General features: G+C 53.0%; 1 protein-coding gene across 2 annotated transcripts in view; it reads right to left on the bottom strand.

Annotated features, from left to right (window-relative positions):
• Myo9b (myosin IXB) overlaps positions 1–19,310 on the bottom strand; it is a 93,555-nt gene that overhangs the window by 29,696 nt on the left and 44,549 nt on the right. For both annotated transcript variants that reach the window (XR_009374983.1, XM_059244970.1), the window contains exons 3-12: positions 17,996–18,090; positions 10,983–11,045; positions 9,824–9,923; positions 9,490–9,590; positions 8,669–8,798; positions 6,757–6,846; positions 4,621–4,737; positions 4,073–4,207; positions 2,791–2,912; positions 195–336 (exon numbers count right to left, since the gene is read on the bottom strand). Coding sequence is in view for 1 of the 2 variants with exons in the window: in XM_059244970.1 (XP_059100953.1) it covers positions 195–336; positions 2,791–2,912; positions 4,073–4,207; positions 4,621–4,737; positions 6,757–6,846; positions 8,669–8,798; positions 9,490–9,590; positions 9,824–9,923; positions 10,983–11,045; positions 17,996–18,090 (1,095 nt within the window). In the remaining variant the exon portion in view is untranslated. The remainder of the gene's footprint in view (positions 1–194; positions 337–2,790; positions 2,913–4,072; positions 4,208–4,620; positions 4,738–6,756; positions 6,847–8,668; positions 8,799–9,489; positions 9,591–9,823; positions 9,924–10,982; positions 11,046–17,995; positions 18,091–19,310) is intronic.

The raw sequence follows: 19,310 nt of genomic DNA, 5'->3' as shown, positions 1-19,310 counted from the left end.
GTGGGAGTGGTCGGTCACCCCTCGGAGCCCATGGATGCCCCAAGAGCATGACGAGAAAGGGCTGATGATGCTCTGCAATCCTGGCCTGACTGGCACTGAGGTTTGGAGTGAGTGCAAGCATCCCCAGAATGTGCAGTCCCCACTGAGTAGCAGCAATGCCCCAGAGCGCAGTGTGGGTGGGATGCCGCACCCACCTTGATCTGATACTTCACTCTGCCCGCAAAGTGCTGGATGATGAAGGCAGGTTCCAGGACTGGGGTGCCCAGGAAATACTTGTTGTCCTCATGCTGCTGCTTGAACTTCGCCAGCAGGGTGTGACTTGTGGCATGCGGGAAGCTGCAAACAAGGTTGGACACACTGAGCCAAGAACCCACACTGAGTACAGAGGGGGAAGGCTCCCGAGCTGCTCTGAGGGGGGCTGATGCCAGGCAGTGTGGACAGAGGATGGACGAGGAGAGGACAGAATGAGTGCCAGCACCCCTGTAGTGTTAGTTCCTGATTGGCATGGTGTGGACGTGCATGTGCCTGCACGTGCAGAGGTCAGACAGCCTGCAAGAGTTGGTTATCTCTGTCCACCACGTGGACCCCGGGGATTGACCGCAGGTCTTCAGGCTTGCTGGCAGGCATCTTTGACTGACTGAGCTACCTAGATGGCCCACCTGTCAGCTTCTAACCATATACACCCACGTGGCAAATGTGGGACCACAGGATTAACACAGAGCAGGGTCCAGGAGGAAAATTCTCATGCGCCCCACAAAGCTGTTTCTGCTCCCTGCTCCACTGTAGACCAGGTTTGCTGGTTTCTATCAATCTCCCAGAAATGGACCTGGCAGCTTCTGGGATCCCACACTGGAGCTGCCTCTAGCTTTGGGTCCCTGTGTACCTGGATGTGTGCCCTGGAGCTGAGGCATCGGGCCCCTGTTCCCCACACGGAGAGTGAGGATGGCCTCGCAGATAAAGCCAGGCTCTGTTCTGTCTGGGAGGGAGGACATGAAGAGTAAGAGGCTCCTTGTACTTGGCTATTTTTGTCACTTGGGAGGGAAATGTCTCCCTGGGTTTTGGCACACCCTGCTGGTCCCAGCCTCACTGTAAACACAGGCAATACCAGGTGTGTGCCAGATCCCCGGCCCTAGAGCTCCACAGCTTGGTGGGGGAAGAGGAGGTCTGTCTGGCAGGGGAGACACAATCACTCAGGGCTTGGAAGAAGGTCTGGAAGGTGGGATACTCACTGCCTTGGGCACCAAAGAAAGACAACAATAATAAAAAGCTGCAGTAATAAATATTAACATGGCTGTTTCAGGAAACTCCAATCAGGGCCAGCCAGCCAGCTCAGCAGGTGAGGGCACTTGTGGCCAAGCCTGACAACATGGGAACCACATGGTTGAAGGAGAGAAATGATCCAAAATGTCAAGTCATGCACAGTGCACACCCGCTGCCTACTAACAACACACCCGCCACCCAACAACCCACCCACCAACTATCAACAACACACTTGCTACCTAATAACAAGCCACATGCCACCCAATAACACACCCAACACCCAACACAACACCCGCCACCCCACAACACACCTACAACCCAGTAACAACAACCCACCCGCCACCCAACAACAACACACCGACACCTAATAACAACAATACATTTTAAACCAAAGCCTGACACAGGCCACCCAGTGAAACTGCTCGAAGCAGGAGGCTGCAGCCCTGGCCCACAGACAGGCAGCGATGAGGAAGCCATGTGGTTGGGTTTAGAGCCAATGAGAAGGCAGAACAGGAAGGCAATAAAAAGACAAGTCAGACAGGCAGAAGCTCTCTCAGGGGAAGCAACGGCAGTGAGTGGTGAGCTAAAGGTGGTCTTGGCTCTTCGCTAGTGCTCTGATCTCTTGGGCTTTTAACTCTGTATTTGGCTCTGTGTTTCTTATTTAATAAGACTGGTTAGAAATTTGTCTACAATCGGTGCCCAACGTGGGGCCAGAATCCATCCCTTGCTGTTTTCCTCAGGGACTGCAGACAGAGCCTAGCTCCTGTGGCTCCTGTCACAGTGCTCGCCTGGCCCTTTTCTCCTCTGCTCCGCTCTGCTTCACAGGGTGGGCATTTGGCCTGAGGCACAGGATGTGAAGCAGGGTGCTGGGGATGAAGAGCTGCAGGGGATTCTGGGACCCAGGCCTTCTCTCAAGAATGACGGTGGACTCCTAATCCTCCCGCCTCCATCTCCTAAGTGCTAGAATGACAGGCATGTTCTGTGGTGCTGGGGATGGAACCCAGGGCTTTAGGCATGCCAGGCAGGAGCTCCACCCATAGAGCCTCCACCTCACCACAGGCACAGCACCATGCACAGGGAAAGCTCCTTTGGCCTTGTCTGCTATTCCCATGGGAACCTGTCACGGGATGACTCTAAGATTCTAACAGTTTTGTAATTTGGGGGCACGTATTCTCCATGACCACTAGAGAAAGACTTGTCAGCACAGCCATGGCAACCAACCCAAAGCCACCTGATTTCTGCAAAGGCAGCTGTGTGACTGAGACCCCTTGCATTCTTTTCAAGAGAGCACACACTGTTGGTTCTGCACAGCCCCAGCCTGCTCCTGGGACACAGGAACCTTCCTGTGAAGATGTGTTCAGCCAGCACAGGTGAGCCACACGCCCGCCGTTTCCAGAGCATGACACACAGCACTAGGCAACAGTGAGGCCCAGGGACTGGGCAAATCCATGTGAGAAGCTGAGCAGTTCAGGAAGCCTGACTTGGTCCCCACATTGGCACTGGCTGAACAGCCAGGACAGGGGCACTCACTTGCTCTCCTCGTCCAGCAGGTAGAAGAGGCCCGTGGGCTTCTTGCTGATGAGGTGGATGCAGCCCACGTTGTCGGTGTAGTCAATGTTGTGCCACGCAATGCCCTCACCCTGGTACTCCTCCTGCAGGGTGAGGAAGGTTAAGGAGGGCACTGCCTTGGATTCAGAAAGGGGCTCCCTGAACACAGTGGGGTTGAACTGAGGGCCTTGCACAAGCTCAGCAGGAGCTCCAACCCTGGCCACATCCCCGGCCCTTCACTAGGGGATCCTAGGCAGAGGCCCCACCCCTGAGCCACGCCCCCGGCCCTTCACTGGGGGATCCTAGGCAGAGGCGCCACCCCTGAGCCACGCCCCCGGCCCTTCACTGGGGGATCCTAGGCAGGGCTCCACCCCTGAGCCACGCCCCCGGCCCTTCACTAGGGGATCCTAGGCAGGGGCTTGAGCCATGGCCCCAGCTCTCCTGATTCTACATGACTTACAAGCCCTGCACTGACTCCCCCTGCTGGTCACCCCAGGAACTAGCCCTGCTGATACCCTCAGGCTGCACAGGCAACAAAGAGATGGTGCCCTGTACACTGAGGATAGTTCAGAGAGCCAAGGGGACTCCAGCAATTTCCCTCTTAGTGTGACTCAAGAGAACCCACAGTGCAAGTCCAAGAGGACTTGGACATGTGTGTTTACAAGCCAAAGCACCAAAGCCACAGGTGACAGGTGACTGGATAAATTCAACACAACCTGGCCATGAGAAACAGGAATAAAACTGACACTTGAACAGGGATGAGAATGGAGCCATTCTCCTAAGTTAAACAACCCGGCAGTGGAAAGGCAAACATTGTATGACTCCACTGACCAAGGGCTGAAGTGTCATGAAATTTACAGAGACAGAAAGCATTAGAGGAGGTCTCCGGGGCCTGTGGGAGCGTGGGTGTGTAACTGGGATGGAGCCTCAGACAACTCAGATATGGCTGCCTCTCCGTATCGATGGGTCCTGCCTCCTCAGAGAGGCTGCCATGGTGAAAGGAAAAGACACGGGACATGTTCTGAACACCTCTAGGGACACACAGACGATAGGACAGAATGTTACACCGCTGCCTTGCTGCAGTGGCATCTAACATCTGGAAGGGTTGAAAGACTGGAGGGCTGAGCATGCCACTGAGTACAGGACAGAGCACTGAAGACCGGGGAACCTGTGGTCCCGACTCCATGCTCTGCTGGTACTGAGGGGCACTGCTGGGCCTTCAGGGTGGTTGGCTGGGGGTGGGGAGTAGGTGTCCAGCTCTCACCTGCTCCAGTTTGAAGATATGCTGAGTGAAGTAATACTGCAGCTGCTCATTGGCATAGTTGATGCAGAACTGCTCGAAGCTGTTCCGTTCGAAGTCCTCAAATCCGAAGATGTCTAGGACACCGATGGACAAGCACTGGAGAGACAGTGTAGTTATAGCCAGGGCCTGCCGGGGATGCTGAGCTTGCTGCGTGAGTGGACATGTGTGGTCCTGATGTCAGCTGGACACAGCTGTCACCAGCTTGGCACCCATCATTTTTGCAATTGGGACCATTACTACTCATTGATGGAACCAGGCCTCCACACGTGCAGTAAGCGTCAGGGTGGAACCTAGGGCCTGGTGCCTGCATGCTGGGCAGGGCTGCAGTAAAGGCTTATGTTGTTCTGCACCCTCATACAGAGACCAAGTACAGATGCCTGGCTGCCTGTAGAAGGTAAGGGGTCCTCTGCCGCCCCTGATGTTTGCAGAGACCCCACAGGTTCCCAGCCTCCATGGTTTGTCCCAAGGATGGGACCTGTCCGTGGCCAGCTCAGGGCCTGTGCACTCACGGAAACAGCCTCTTCCATGTCCTTCTTGTTGAGGAGGGCGTGGTTGATTCTCAGCACGATCCAGTCAAACAGGGCACTGTACAGAGACTTGGCCATGGAGTCTCGGGCAGTTATGGCCTGTGGGTAAAGAGGTGTCTCACCTGAGGGCAGGGGGGCAACCATGCCAGGTGCAGGCCATGGTACTGAGATTCAGGGAACTGCTATAATTTTGTCTTAGTTTCATAGACAAAGTCTCATGTATCCCAGGCTGGCCTTGACCTTGCCATGTAGTCAAGGATAATATTAAACAACTGATCCTCCTGCCTCTCTGTCCGCTGGGTTGGGGTTGCAGATGGGTGTCACCACAGCTACCTTTTTGCAGGTGTTATAAGGATCTGAATCTAGGGCCCATATGTGTGCAGGCATTTATGACTGCCATCCCCCGGCCCTTAACCAGGGTTTGCACCTTCCTCGTGTTGAGGTCTGCCTGCTCCTACACGAGCTGCTGGGTCACACCTGTTGCTTAGGCTCAGAGCCTGAGGACTCTAGCAACTAGCATGGGTGTGCAGCATGGAATGTTAGCTGCAGTGTGTGTGAGGCCAGCCATGCCACCTGCACAACCATGGAACAACCAAGGAAGCACTTCTCAGCACACCTACTGTGAGAAGTGTCTGTTCTCTCCTCCTAACAACGGACGGGGCCAGCTGCCTTCAGCTGCTGGACATGTCCCTCTGGTTTTGACTTTCCTGGATGTCACGGCAATGTTACCACACAGAATGCTGCCTCTGCTGGGGATGCTCGTTCCCACAGCCTCTCTGGGGATGCTCGTTCCCTGAGCCACAGAGGGCATGGGTTCACTGCAGAGATTTCAGGTCATGTCAGGGGTGCCTTGGCCCACAAAGGCTCAGAATGCCCATGGTGCCTGCTGGAAATGTAAGCCGATTTCCTTAGGCAGGGTGCCTACAGGGAGTGTCCCATACCCTGTTATCTATCAGGTCTTTTCCTGGTGCCATCCGAATTCAGCTTGCAGGTCATATTGCTCTTGAGATGTCAAGAGCTAAGAGAACTGGACCAGGAAGAGTACACCAGCAAACTGAGAGGATGGCACAGAGACCTATGGGCTGAGGGTCACAGAAAGGCCACCTCGAGCAGAGCCCAGTCACCTCTTTACAGAACAAGGCAAGGGGTTGATATTTTCAGTTTTGGGGGCTGGGGGGGGGGCCTCTACTGCAGCTGAGCACTGCAATTGCAGCCAGAAGCAGCACTGAACAGGATACAAATGGATGAGCATGGCTATGTCAATAAAACTTTACAAAACCGACTTGGGGGGGGGGGGCAGATTTGTCCCAAATCATGCTGAACTTGCATGGCCACTGAACATCTGAACTATAGAGGGGAATCCCTCAGGCTCCAGTTCTGGCTCTGAGCCATGTAGTACTTCTCACTTATCTACACTTTCAGATATCTGGAGCCACCCATGGTTGGAGAATTCTAGAAATTAACAACTTAATACTTTAAAAAAATTCTGAGCGCTTGTGATCAGCCTTGATACATCCTGAGATGGCTGTACCTCATCTGGTTATCCAGTAGATCCTGGTGTTATATGCTACCTGCTTGTCAGTTACTCAGTCATCAACCAGTGCCCTGGACTGCAGTGCCTGTGTTCGAGAAGAGCAATTCCACCTAATGATCTGGGATGATACGGTAATGCATGCACCGTCATCCCAGAGGCAGTTGGGGTGTTCCAAATTTAAGGCCCACCTGGGATATGGACTAAAATTGTCTCTAGCCAATAAGAAAATAAAAAGAGTAGACGCTGGCAGTTGACATGAGTTTGGAAAGACTCCCTTCAAGTGAAAAGGTGAGCCACAGGAAGCATCTTCATTTTGAGCCACGAGGCATGCAAGGCTGGTGAGCGTGTCACTGTTATTTCTAGTCTGTTCTGAGAGGTATTACTGCTAACCTCATACTGTACCCAACTCATCTGTCAAGTTCTCCAGCGTGTGTGCAGAGGAAGGGATTTTCCACATGGGGCTCTGCGCTTTGTGGCTCAGCAGCAGCTGCATGTCTGAAGGGATCTCATGAGAAGCAGAGCCACAGGAAGCTGGTCTGGCCACAGCTGAGGTCCCCTGGCTGCAGGGCAGGGCACACACTCACCTCACTCAGGCTGTAAGGCAGGATAAGCTTGTCATTGACTGTTACTGTTTTTCTCTTGGTCAGGACCTCCACCAGGGTCTCCCGCTTCACCTATTTCCAGGGTGGGGAAAGAAAGGCAGGGAGGTGAGGCACTTGTCAGGGCTTCTGCATCATGGAGGCCAGCCTGGAGAGCTAGGGGAGAGCAGGATGGACCACAGAGGCTGGGCTGGGAAGGGCCTCCCTACACATGGCGCCCTTTTCTGACCTCCACAGGCACTGCATGCATAAGCACATACCTACATGTACACGCATAAAATAAAAAACCTTAAGGAATGAAATCAAAGAACTCCCTCCCTCAAGTGTGCTAGCTTACTCTTAAGTCCAGAACTGGGGGGCAGAGGCAGGTGGATCTCTGTGAGCTCAAGGCCAACCCGGTCTACAGAGTGAGTTCCAGGCCTCGCCTGTCTCAAAAATAAACAGGTAAATAAAATAAAAACTAAAAAGTAATATAAAACTTGAAAGCAAAAAACCACAAGGCCAGGTATGGTAGCGCATGCCTTTAATCCCTGGCCTCAGGAGGCTGAGGCAGGTGGATCTTAAGTTCTAGGCCAGCCAGAGTGAGACTCTATCTAAAAAAAACAAAACAGGAAGGTAAGCTGGAGGTCAGCTCATCAGGACAAGAAGTAAGATTCATCCAGCCAGCTCTAGGCCCCACAGTTCCATGCCCAGCAGTGTGAAAAGACAAGCGAAACAAACCGAGGGCATTCAGGCTCTGCGCTGAAGGCCACAGGCGCTACCCCATGTCCAGCCACTAGGTGCCAGGACTGCTCCCAGTCTGAGGAACAGAAGTCGCCCCAGGTGAGACCCAGCAGAGGAGACTTCCCACTTCACATCATGTGTCGCACATGTGGGTTTGTGTGTGCTTGGTACAGTGAGAGGATCCTGGGATCCCATGAGTGAGAGGGAAGTGGGCGTCATGGGCCACACCCCCAACCCCCATCATGTATTTTTTTATTTTGAGCTGGAGTGTCTCACTGAGGTGCTCAGGCAGGTCTTGAAGACTCCTGTCTTAGCCTGAGAGTGGCCAGGATGACAGGCCTGTGCCATCACACCTAGCCCCAAACTATATGTTTTAAATTTAATTGTTAAAAAACAATCTATGTTTGCGGCCAGCCTGGTCTACAAAGCAAGTTCCAGGACAGCTGAAGCTGCAAGGAAAAACCCTATCTCAAAAACAACAAAATCCAAAATGGGTGTTTTGTCTAAAATCTGTCTGTGCACCACTGCATGCCTGATGCCTGAGGCCACCAGGAGAGGCTGTCAGATCTGCTGGGACTGGAGTTACAGACAGTCATGAGCTGTCATGTGGGTGCTGGGACTCAAATCCATGTCCTTTGGAAGAGCAGCCAGTGCTCCTGTGAGCATCTTCAGCTCCCAGTTCATGTTTTTTGCAGACAGGGTTTCACGTAGCCCAGGCTGGCCCTGAACCGCTTCTCTCTGTGCCTTTCCTCTCGAGTGCTGAGATGACAAGCGTGTGCCAGCACATCAGGTTTACGTGTGGCTGGTGTGGGACAGGGCTTTGTGCGCACAGACGACAGCGTCAGCCCAGGGAGCCATGGCTTCACTTGTTTACTGACCCGTGTGTGTAGACACGTGCCTGAGAGTGAAGGAGACCACGGCGGCTGTGGCCACAGGCAGATGTGAGAACTGAGCTCTATCTGTGAGAGCAGAACACCTCAACCACCCAGTGCCTCCTACCAGTTTGTACAGCCAGACACACAGACGGGAGCAAGGAGGGGACATCTCAGAGATGACAGAGGAAGCAGGCAGCAGACAGAAGTTCCTTCACCTGTCCCCTGCAATGAGAGGCTGCCCTACCGTGTCAGGGACCAGGAAGCACATGCAAGGAAGGATGGTTGGAGAAGGGAGGTACCTTCAGGAGCTCAGACAGGGTGTCCAACACCTCGGGCGGCCCGACCTCCAGGCCTTCGTCCCGGCCTGTGGCTCTCTTTTTGTAGGTGACGTTGCCCAGGTACAGGATGGCTGAGAGGACAGAGAAGATCCTGGGACACAGAGAGAGGTTACTGTGGCCTGCGTCACCTGCTTGTTTCTGTAGCCGTGTTTCACGCAGCAGGCCAAGGGTGCTTTCCACTTTGCACCCCGTCCCCACTCCCAAGTGCTGCTGCCTGTTAGACATCACACTTGGCTCGGGTGGTGCTACAGACAGAACCTATGGGTCACAAGTGATACCGACTGTGTTCCAGCTCCAGCCCTGAAAATTTGAGATGAGTTCAAACTATGTAGCACAGGCTAGCCTCACCTGATGTCTTCCTAAGCACTGAGGGTGCAGATAATTAATACACCACTATACAAACTTAATTTAATGTTTTTGCTTGCTTGTTTTTGCTAATAGACAGGGTCTTGTTTATGGAGACAAAGCTGGCCTTGAACTTTCAACCATCTTCCTGCCTGTATGCTTGTTGCTTTGCCTTTTTTTCTTTCTTTCAGATAAGGTCTCACTGTGCAGCAAAGGCTGACTTCGAACATGCAACCCTCATTTCTCAGTCTCTCCAGTGTGGAGATGGCAGGTGTGCACCATCATGCCCAGCTTCAACTGGTTTGGACCGCTGCCTCCCAGCCCAGGGCTGCAGCCCTCTCCTGTGCTCTGTGTGGAATACTGCCTATCCTCTATGGGCTGCGGGTCAGACCTCAAGAGGAACTGGTCACTGCCTAGTGGCTCAGCAGCCCACTTACTGCTTCTTGGTAGCGGGTAGGAAGCCCACCATCTCCATGGCCTGCTGGAGTCTTTCAAAGTCATGTTTGAGGTCTTCTCCATCTTCAATATTCAAGTTATGCTGAAAAAAACAAAACAAAGGCGTGGGCACTCAGGCACTTCCGGCCTGGAGGGCAGTGAGCAGGCGATCCAGGCTGGAGAGAGAGAAGGCCAGGGCTGGGATGAATGGCAGCTTTTGTGTGTGTGTGCTCAGGGCTGGGCTGTGGGCCCAGCAGGGCCAGGCTGGCCGCCTCTGACCTCCCTATGGCAGACAGCCTCGGGGACAGAGGTGGCGCCATGGCTGCGGCTATTTACCTGGTTGAGGTAGAAATAGTCTTGAGGCTGCTTCAGCCGGAATTCCTGGCGCTCTTCCTCGCTGACACCCAGCAGCAGATAATAAAACACATGGTAATTCCTGTGGGTGACCAGCAAGGGGAGTCAGTGCCTGGCCAGGCCAACAGCACAGGAAAGGGTGGGTGGGACGGCTCAGCTGGTCAAGGCGCCTGCTGCTAAGCCAAAGGACCTGAGTTCAATCCCCGGAACACACATGGCAGAGAGGGGACTGAGTCTCCCGGTGTCCTTTGACCACACATGTACATGTTTACACACACACACACACACACACACACACACACACACTGAAATAAACAAAGTTTAAAAAAGAGTCTTGGCCGGTGTGGTGGAGCACGCCTTTAACCCCAGCACTTAGGAGGCAGAGGCAGGTGAATCTCTGTGAATTTGAGGCCAATCTGGTCTATAAAGAGAGTTCCAAGACAGCCAAGGCTATATAGAGAGACCCAACTTAAAAACTAACTAAAAATTTTAAGTACTGTTGGAAAAAGAGGGACTTCCTCAAGTGAGTGAGAGGCACAGGAGCAGGGACATGAGTCCCACCTGCTTGTTAAACACAGTTGTTCTAAGATGGTCTCACCCTGAAGCCCGGCCTGCCTGGAACCCGAGATCCTCCTGCCTCAGTGTCTATGCTGGCTCACAGGATGTGTGGCTGTGCCAGCTCTGAGGTGTTACTCAAACACATTTCAGGCTGACTCTGAATAGAGCAGACATGCAACTTTCAGTGAGGGCAGTAAGGGGCACAAGGCTGAGGCCACGGCAGCAGGTATGTGGAGTGGAGAGCAGACAGCTTAGACTCCAAGCTTGGCTTCCCTCAAGGGGCCCTTGGGCAACACAACACTTGCTTCACCTCTGTGAGAGCCAAAGCTTGAGCAGGACTGTGTTCACCCAAATCCCACACCCTGGGGGCTGAAGAGATGGCCGCTCTTACAGAGGACCCGCAGTAGTTCCCAGCATCTACACACTGGCTATCAAGCCCCTGTAACTTCAATTCCAGGGATACTGGCACCCTTTTCTGATCTCCCTGGGCTCCAGGCACACAGGCAGTACACTTACAAACGCATAGGCAAAACACCCATATACATAAACAAGCAAAAAAAAAAAAAAAAAAAACATGCCCCACCGCTCATCCTTCTCCCGGGATACCAGGCGAGACTTTTCAAGCAGGTATTTCTCCACAACAGCTCTGTTATGAAAGAAAAAAAAGGGAGAAATAAGATCACATTTTAGTATTGATATTTCTTCTTTGAGTTTTTTGCTTTGGCTAGAGTTGAAGATGGAACCAAGAACCATACATTTCAAGCAGGCACCACATCACTAAGCTCCCCGCTGCCAGCCCCTCACTGGGGATTCTAGGCGGGGCTCCACCCCTGAGCCACGCCCCCAGCCCCTCACTGGGGGATTCTAGGCGGGGCTCCACCCCTGAGCCACGCCCCCAGCCCCTCACTGGGGATTCTAGGCAGGGGATCCACTCCTGAGCCACACCCCCAGCCCCTCATTGGGGGATTCTAGGCAGGGGATCCACCCCTGAGCCACACCCCCAGCCCCTCACTGGGGATTCTAAGAAGGGGCTCTACCCCTGAGCCACGCCCCCAGCTCCTCACTGGGGATTCTAGGCAGGGGCTCCACCCCTGAGCCACGCCCCCAGCCCCTCATTGGGGGATTCTAGGCAGGGGATCCACCCCTGAGCCACGCCCCTCACTGGAGACTCTAGGGCCATTATCTATGTCTAAGCCAAGATCTTCACTTAGATATTGTACAGTTGTTCTTTTTTTCCTTCATTTCACTCAGGTTCTCATACAGCCTAGGCTGGCCTCTAACTTGCTGTGTACAGGAGACGCCTATATCAACTCCTGATCATCTCCTTGAATCTCCTGAGTGTTGGGATGACTGAAAGGCCCACACCACCACAGCCTGGGTTACAGAGTGTTGGGCGGAAGCCTGGGCCACTACACATACTCTCTACTGAGCTAAGGCCCACTTCCTCTTCTGGTGTTTGAGACAGACCTCACTGTGTAGTTGAGGTTGGCCTTGAACTGCTGCTCTCCTCAATCATCCCTTCTGCGATCTGGGCTAACGTGCACCATACACAGGGTCTCTGCAGCGCTGAGGGGGCAACCCAGGGCTTCGTGTTTGCTAGGTAGCCTCTCTACCAAGGGAGCCACATCCCTAACCATATCTCTGCTCTGGCCTAGCATGAGGCACTGTGGTGCTGCGTGCTGCAAATGCCCTGAAGATGATCACCTGTGTTCTGACTTCAAACTAAGAATCAGGAATTGGCTGACCGCTGTGTTCCTGGAGAGAGAGCTGAGCATGGTTCAAGAAAACCTGACAGGACCCGGGCAGGTGAAGAGAAGGGCACATGTCCTCCACAACAGAATGCTGCTGGAGGGGCTTCAGCCATTTGCTTGTGCACAGACTCAGAACTTCAGTATAAGCTCAGAGACGACTTTCATGGCTTGACTGCTTACTGACAGGCAGACAAGAGACAGCTAATTTTTAAGGTACAACTTGGGCACGTGCTGGCCTTGAACTAAGAGTTCCTTCTGCCTCTGCCTCCCGAGTGCTGGGATTAAAGACGTGTGCCACAACTGCCTGACATAGCCCTGTGTTTTATATTTAAGTCTTTTCCTATTTCTTTATTGGGTTATTCATCCTACTATCTAGCTATCTATGCTCATAATACATGAAAGCACAAGGCATTCCTCGCACTCACTAGACAAGCACTCTATGGCTGAGCTGCACGCCCCCATCTATAAGTTCTGTCTATTCAGTGAGAGCATGCATGAGGATGTGTGTCAAAGGACAATGTCTGGGAATCCTACCTTGCTGAGGCAGAGTATCTGTCCTAGACTACTGTGACAAAAACTCTGATCAAAAGCAACCTAGGGAGGAAATCAAGACAAGCCCCACAGACAGTCCCCCAGGCCAGTCTGGTCCAGGCTGTCAATCAAGGCTTTCTTCTCAGATTGACTCTGGGTGTCAGGTGACAACTACAGCTAACTGGGGTCTCTTCTGCGTGTGCTACTGCACACTCCAGGCTGTCTAGCTCCCAGCTTCTGGTGAGTCTGTGGTCTCTGGATCCCATCTCTCTCGGCAGGAGTGTGGGGATGACAGATATGCACCACACATGGCTTCCTGGGTATCGAACTCTGGTTGTCAGGCTTGCGTGGCCAGTGCTTTTACCCACTGAAGCATGCCTCTGGCTGCCCCCACCGTCACCTCTACTGAAGAGCAGGGGCCTCTGACCTCTGACCCCCACAGGTCCCTGGCTGTATCCACACAATCTGGCTTTCTGGAGTTACTGTTTCTTCCCAGTTCCGTTTGGGTCACCCGTGAGGCGCTAGGAGCAACAGGAAACTGCAGCACCCTTGCAGCCCAAACTCAAATCCCCTTCATCTCCAGACACCAGGGACCACAACGATGTCGGATTTTCCCCAAGCATTTATTCATTCATTCATTCATTAGTTCATTTATTTATTTATTGGCGGTTTTTTGAGAAAAGGGTTTCTCTGTGTAACAGCTCGGACTGTCCTGGAACTCACTCTGTAGACCAGGCTAGCCTCGAACTCACAGAGATCCTCCTGCCTCTGCCTCCTGAGTGCTGGGATTAAAGGTGTGCGCCACCATTGCCCAGCCCAAGTATTTATTTTAATATTTCATTTTTATTTTGAATACTATGTGTGTGTATCTATACGTATGTTTGTGCACTGTCATGTGGGTGCTAAGAACCAATAGTCTCAGGCACGCTGAAGGAGCAGCTGCTGCTCTTCACTGCTGAGCCAATGACTGCAGTATCTGCATGTGTGAGATAAGGCGTTGTGGGGACAAAGTCCAGTATATACACACAGTTGTGTGTATCACATCCAGACCCTCTACACACGCACACAGCCTGAGTCTCGCAGGGTCCCTTGCTGAGCAGTGAGCTCACCCATCTGGCCAGTCTAGTTGGCTGGCTTGCTCCGGGATCCCTCCTCTCTGCTTCCTGAGCGCTGGGTGACAGGCGGCTGCCACACCCGCCCACCCAGCTCTCATGAGGGTTCTGGGAATTCCAACTCTAGTGCTCACACCACACAGTATTTTAGCCCCTTAGCCGTCTCCCCAGGACTTATCAGGTCCTTTATCCAGTATTTTTATTGTGGGCATATCCCTGGAAGCAGAGGTGTGGCATCTTCCAGCCACAGTGCTTGCTGACTCAGAGAACCCGGAACATTTTGGATTTAAGTTTTGGATTCTGGATGCTTGGGCTATAGGAATGGCAGTACACATTTCCAGGGGACCTGTGGTATTCCAGGCATTATCTCAGGCAACCCTCCCACACACAGAGAAGGAGGTGTAGGTCCCAGTGACAGACAGGAACTGAGGCCCCTACAAGACCCTACGGGAAGGAAAGGGCCTGGCCAGCTCCCCCCACATCCACTGGGACTGGCAGGGCCCAACCTGTGAGGGTTTGTGGACCTTTCCATCTGAGCCTGCCTTTTAATTTAATTTATTTTCTGTTGTTATGAGACAGGGTTTCACTGTGCGGTCCTGGCTGCCCTTGGACTTACTATGTAGATCAGGCTAGCTTTGAACTCATGGAGCACTGCCCTCTGTAGGACAGTGCCATTAAGTCTGTAGGCCTGCCGGAGACTCAGAGTGCAGGGCTAAGATGCTGCCTGGAGAAGGGGCTGGAGAGATGGCTCAGCTCTGCTTTTCCAGAAGGACCTGGCTCCATTCCCAGCACCACAAGGCAGCTCACACCGTCTGTTAAGTCCAGTTTCTGGAGGTCCAACACCCTCTTCTGGCCTTTGTGGGCAACACACACACACACACACACACACACACACACACACACACACACACACACGATCATTTCTCCCCCTCTTCTGCAGGATTCCCTGAATTCCACCTAATGTTTAGCTGCATCTGTTTCCATCAGTTGCTGGATGAAGCCTTTCCGATGACAAATTGGCTAGGTACCAATCTGGTCACAGGAGATGACTAGAATTCTAGCTGGGGTCATCCTTGGAGATTCCTTGGAGATTGCCTTGTGCCAGGTTTTTACCTGACCCTGAGATGTACTCCCTTTTGGCACTGAATTTAAATTTTATGTATATCAGTGTTTTGCCTGTGTGTGTGTGGGGGGGGACACCATGGAGGCTAAAAGAGGGCATCAGATCCCCTGGGACTGGAGTTACAGTAAGTTGTGAGCCCTACTTGGGTACTGAGAATTTAACTTGGGTCTTCTGCAAGAGGAGCTAGTCCCTGATTTGGGGTTTGTTTTTGTTTTTGTTTATTTGTTTGTTTTCAAGGCAGGGTTTCTCTGTGTAGCCCTGGCTGTCCTCGAACTCAGAGATCAGCCTGCCTCTGCCTCCTGAGTGCTAGGATTAAAGGTGTGCGCCACCACAGCCAGCCCTAACTTTCGGTTTTAAAGGTCTGAGGCCAGCAAGGAGTTCCTGTGAGAACAGAGGCTTCCTCTGAGCTGATCTGCACTCACAGGAAACGGAAGCCTCAGGAATGGGGAACTTGGGCTCAGACTAGCCCTGACCCTTGGTTTTGTGAATAAACAGTGACAGAAATATGACCAGACACAACAGGCAAAGGTAGCCCTGGGTGGTAGCCGATGTGGCATGAGACTGTGGCAGCCCCTAGGCCAGGAGGCTAGGCCAGAACGAGGACACTGGCCAACCCGGAATTCCTTTCTTAAATCCAAGACTAGCACTTGGGAGGGGAGGGGTGTGGGGTGAGGATCAGCAGCAGGGCAGGGATGTGGGGTGAGGGTCAGCAGCAGGGCAGGGGTGTGGGGTGAGGGTCAGCACAGGGCAGGGGTGTTGGGTGAGGGTCAGCAGCAGGATAGGGTATGGGGTGAGGGTCAGCAGCAGGGCAGGGGTGTGGGGTGAGGGTCAGCAGCAGGGCAGGGGTGTGGGGTGAGGATCAGCAGCAGGGCAGGGGTGTGGGGTGAGGGTCAGCAGCAGGGCAGGGGTGTGGGGTGAGGATCAGCAGCAGAGCAGGGGTGTGGGGTGAGGGTCAGCAGCAGGGCAGGGGTGTGGGGTGAGGATCAGCAGTAGGGCAGGGGTGTGGGGTTAGGATCAGCATAAGGGCAGGGATGTGGGGTGAGGGTCAGCAGCAGGGCAGGGGTGTTGGGTGAGGGTCAGCAGCAGGATAGGGTATGGGGTGAGGGTCAGCAGCAGGGCAGGGGTGTGGGATGAGGATCAGCAGTAGGGCAGGGGTGTGGGGTGAGGGCCAGCAGCAGGGCAGGGGTGTGGGGTGAGGATCAGCAGTAGGGCAGGGGTGTGGGGTGTGAGAGTCAGCAGCAGGGCAGCTTGCTGAGCACTTCGGAGCCCCCAACAGAAAAGCTGACCTAGCCTAAACTTGCTGGGAGCCCGAGGCAGAGAGGGGCAAGCTGCACCCACTAGGTAGGGGGCAGCTTGGCTGGTGTACTAGGCCAGTCAGCGTACCTGACAGACCTGTGCATGTGACCTAACCAAGTACCTACTTATCTGTTTTCATGTCCTGTTTTAGTGGTTTTTAGTTACTCAAGGTTAGAAAATAAGAAACAGAAAATTCCAAAGTAAATGATTTGTAAGTCTGACATTCTGTGGCATTTTAACAGCTGGGTGCCACCCTCACTGCCCCTCCAGGGTCCTGACTCCTCCTGTATATGCTACCCTCCTGTTAGCTACTCAGCAGCCACCCTGGTTGTCAGATCACCTGCCACTGTACTGCGGTGTTGGCTTCCAGCAGCCCAGATTTACCCTAATAATGACCCGAAAGCCCACAGGAGTCATTAGACTCTAACTGGAGAGATTTACTTAGCCCACGATCCAGATGTGAGATTGTGTGGCAGCTGGACCCCAGGCAGGTATGGTGAAGCTGAGGCCAAGCAGAGAATGTGCAGACACAAGGGTCCAGAGTCGACCTGACCTTCACCAAGGGCCTCTCAACCTGCACCCAGCAGAGCCTGCCCGTGTGGGGAGGGAAGGATGCCAGAGGCTCAGACTCTCCCTTCCACACCCAGTGTGAACTATCAGTGACAACTGTCCACAGCCTTGACAGCCAGAAGGGTCTGAATCCTGGGACTGTGGCAAACCTCACTATGCTGCAGAGCTTCACGGGGCATCTGCTGCCACGTGGCACATGCCTGTAAGTGACCAGGCTGCAGACCTACCGGAATGCCACCTCCCCCTGCCTCACATCCTTATATCTACCTGCCAATGATCTGCTGCTGCTCAGCCCTCCCCTGTAACCACTGGCCCATAGGTCTGTCTGTTTATGCACCCACTGGCCCATGAACCTTCTGTCTACTAATAGGTCTACCCAGCCCTGAGCTACATATCCTCCCAACCACCTACTCACAACCCAACCTGTCACTCTATTCAGCCACCTATCTCCTACACCCCCAAATCCATTAACCCATCCATGAGCCAACCCATCCACCAACATACCTACCCACAAATCTATCTACCCACCCATGGATTCCACCTGTGCACACATCCACCCACCCACATACCCTTGAATCTGCCCACTCACTGATGATCCTCCAGCCTAAGTCTACCCATCGATTCACTTGAGAGTCTTCAGTATACCTGCCCACTCATAAATCAATACACCTCCCTCACACAAAATCTATCAATCTGCCCATAAATCTACAACCTACCCATCTACCCATCCATATACCAACCCTCCCACAAGCCCCTCAATCTATCCACCCACCCAGGAATCCACTCAAGTATCCAAGGTGTCATTTGCCTATACACAAAATATATGCATAAATCCAGCCACCCACACATCTATCCCTTGACCCATAAATCTCTCCCACCGCCTCTGTCCAGCCACTGCATACCCTTTGGTACTTCCCTGGACCATTGCATCATGTTGCTGCTCAGCACTGTCTGTTTCTGGATAACAGCCTTACATCTGACTGACGCTGGGGTGCCTGTGATACCCCGACACCTTACAAAGGCCAGCAAGCAGGCTCTCCAGTCTGGCTGGTTCTGACTCAAGGGCCAAAGAAGATCCTCACTGCACAGACCTGAAACCTTCAACACCACATTCGCAGATGGGGTGCACTCCAGGGGCAGAGCACTGGCTAAGCTCACAGGGGGTCCTGGGTTCCAGCCTTAGCTTGAGGAGCACACAGACAGAGCAACTTACCCCCGCACGATGCCGCTCTCCAGGTAGTTGACTTGGATGAACTTCCCGAAGCGGCTAGAGTTGTTGTTGTGGGCTGTCTTGGCATTCCCGAAAGCCTGCAGGGAGCAAAGGCAGCACTTGAGACCCCATCCTGGAATCTCCACAGCCTCCACCCTGGCCCCAGAACCTGTGTATACAGCATTCTTGTCCCCAGAGCCAGCCTTGAGCTACTCATTCAGAGGCTCAGGTAAGAAGCAAGGCACAGGGCAGGAGAGATGGCTCAGTGGGTAAGGATGCTTGCTGTCAAGTCTGACAACGTGAGTTTGATCCCTGGGACGCATATGGTGGAAGGAGAGAACCGAATCTTGCAAACTGTCCTCTGATCTCCACACATGCACGTGTGCATATGTGCACACAGACACACACACACCTAAATGTAATCATAATCACATTTTAAATTTAAGGGCTTGTTACTATTGTGTGTGCATGGGGGTTGGGTATTTTGCTTGTACTGTGCACCTTGTGTGTGCCTGGTGCCTATGGAAGCCAGAAGAGGGCATTAGACCCCCTGAAACTTGAGTTAGAGAAGGATGAGTCGCCGTGTGGGTGCTGGGAATTGAACCCAAAAACAGCCAGTGCTCTTAACTGCTGAGCCATCTCTCCAGCTCAACAACAACAGAAATGTAAAAAGCAAGTCTCAGGTGTGTGGCTGAAGCGTGTCCCCATGTGCTCAGTCTGCCTAATGCTGAAGCATGCTGGGGTTACAGAGTGCGAAGCCACACCCAGCTTTTCACACGGGTGCTGGGGATTCAATCTCAGGTCTCCACACTTGCACATCAAGTGCTTTTACCCTCTCTGCCATCTCTTCAGAGCCTGTTTTGTTTATGTTTTGAGACAGGCTCTCACTTTGTGGCCTAGAGCTAGCAACCATCCTCCTGCCTCAGCCTCCCAAGTGATAGATTGATACACCTGCACCCCCATGCCCAGCTTGTAAGTATTCTTCTTTAAAAATTATGCAATCTTAGCTGGGCATGGTGACTCATACATTTAACCCCAGCACTCGGGAGGCAGAGGCAGGTGATCTCTGAGTTTGAAGCTAGCATGGTCTACAGAAAGTTCTGGGACAGCTAGGGCTATGCAGAAAGACCAATCAACCAACCAACAAACAAACAAATAAAGAAATGAAGCCATCTATAGCACTCGATTACAGTGACAGAGGACTAAGACAACCAGCAACAGGTGGCCTCGGTGTGACAGCCCAAAGGGAAATTCCACAAAAAAGGCCGGGATGGTAGAGGGCCGGGTGTTGTTCTGTGATGGAGGACCAGGTGTTGTT

Source organism: Peromyscus eremicus, chromosome 17 (genome assembly GCF_949786415.1).
Source record: "Peromyscus eremicus chromosome 17, PerEre_H2_v1, whole genome shotgun sequence".
Taxonomy (NCBI): Eukaryota; Metazoa; Chordata; class Mammalia; order Rodentia; family Cricetidae; genus Peromyscus; species Peromyscus eremicus.
This window is presented reverse-complemented; position numbering and strand designations above follow the sequence as displayed.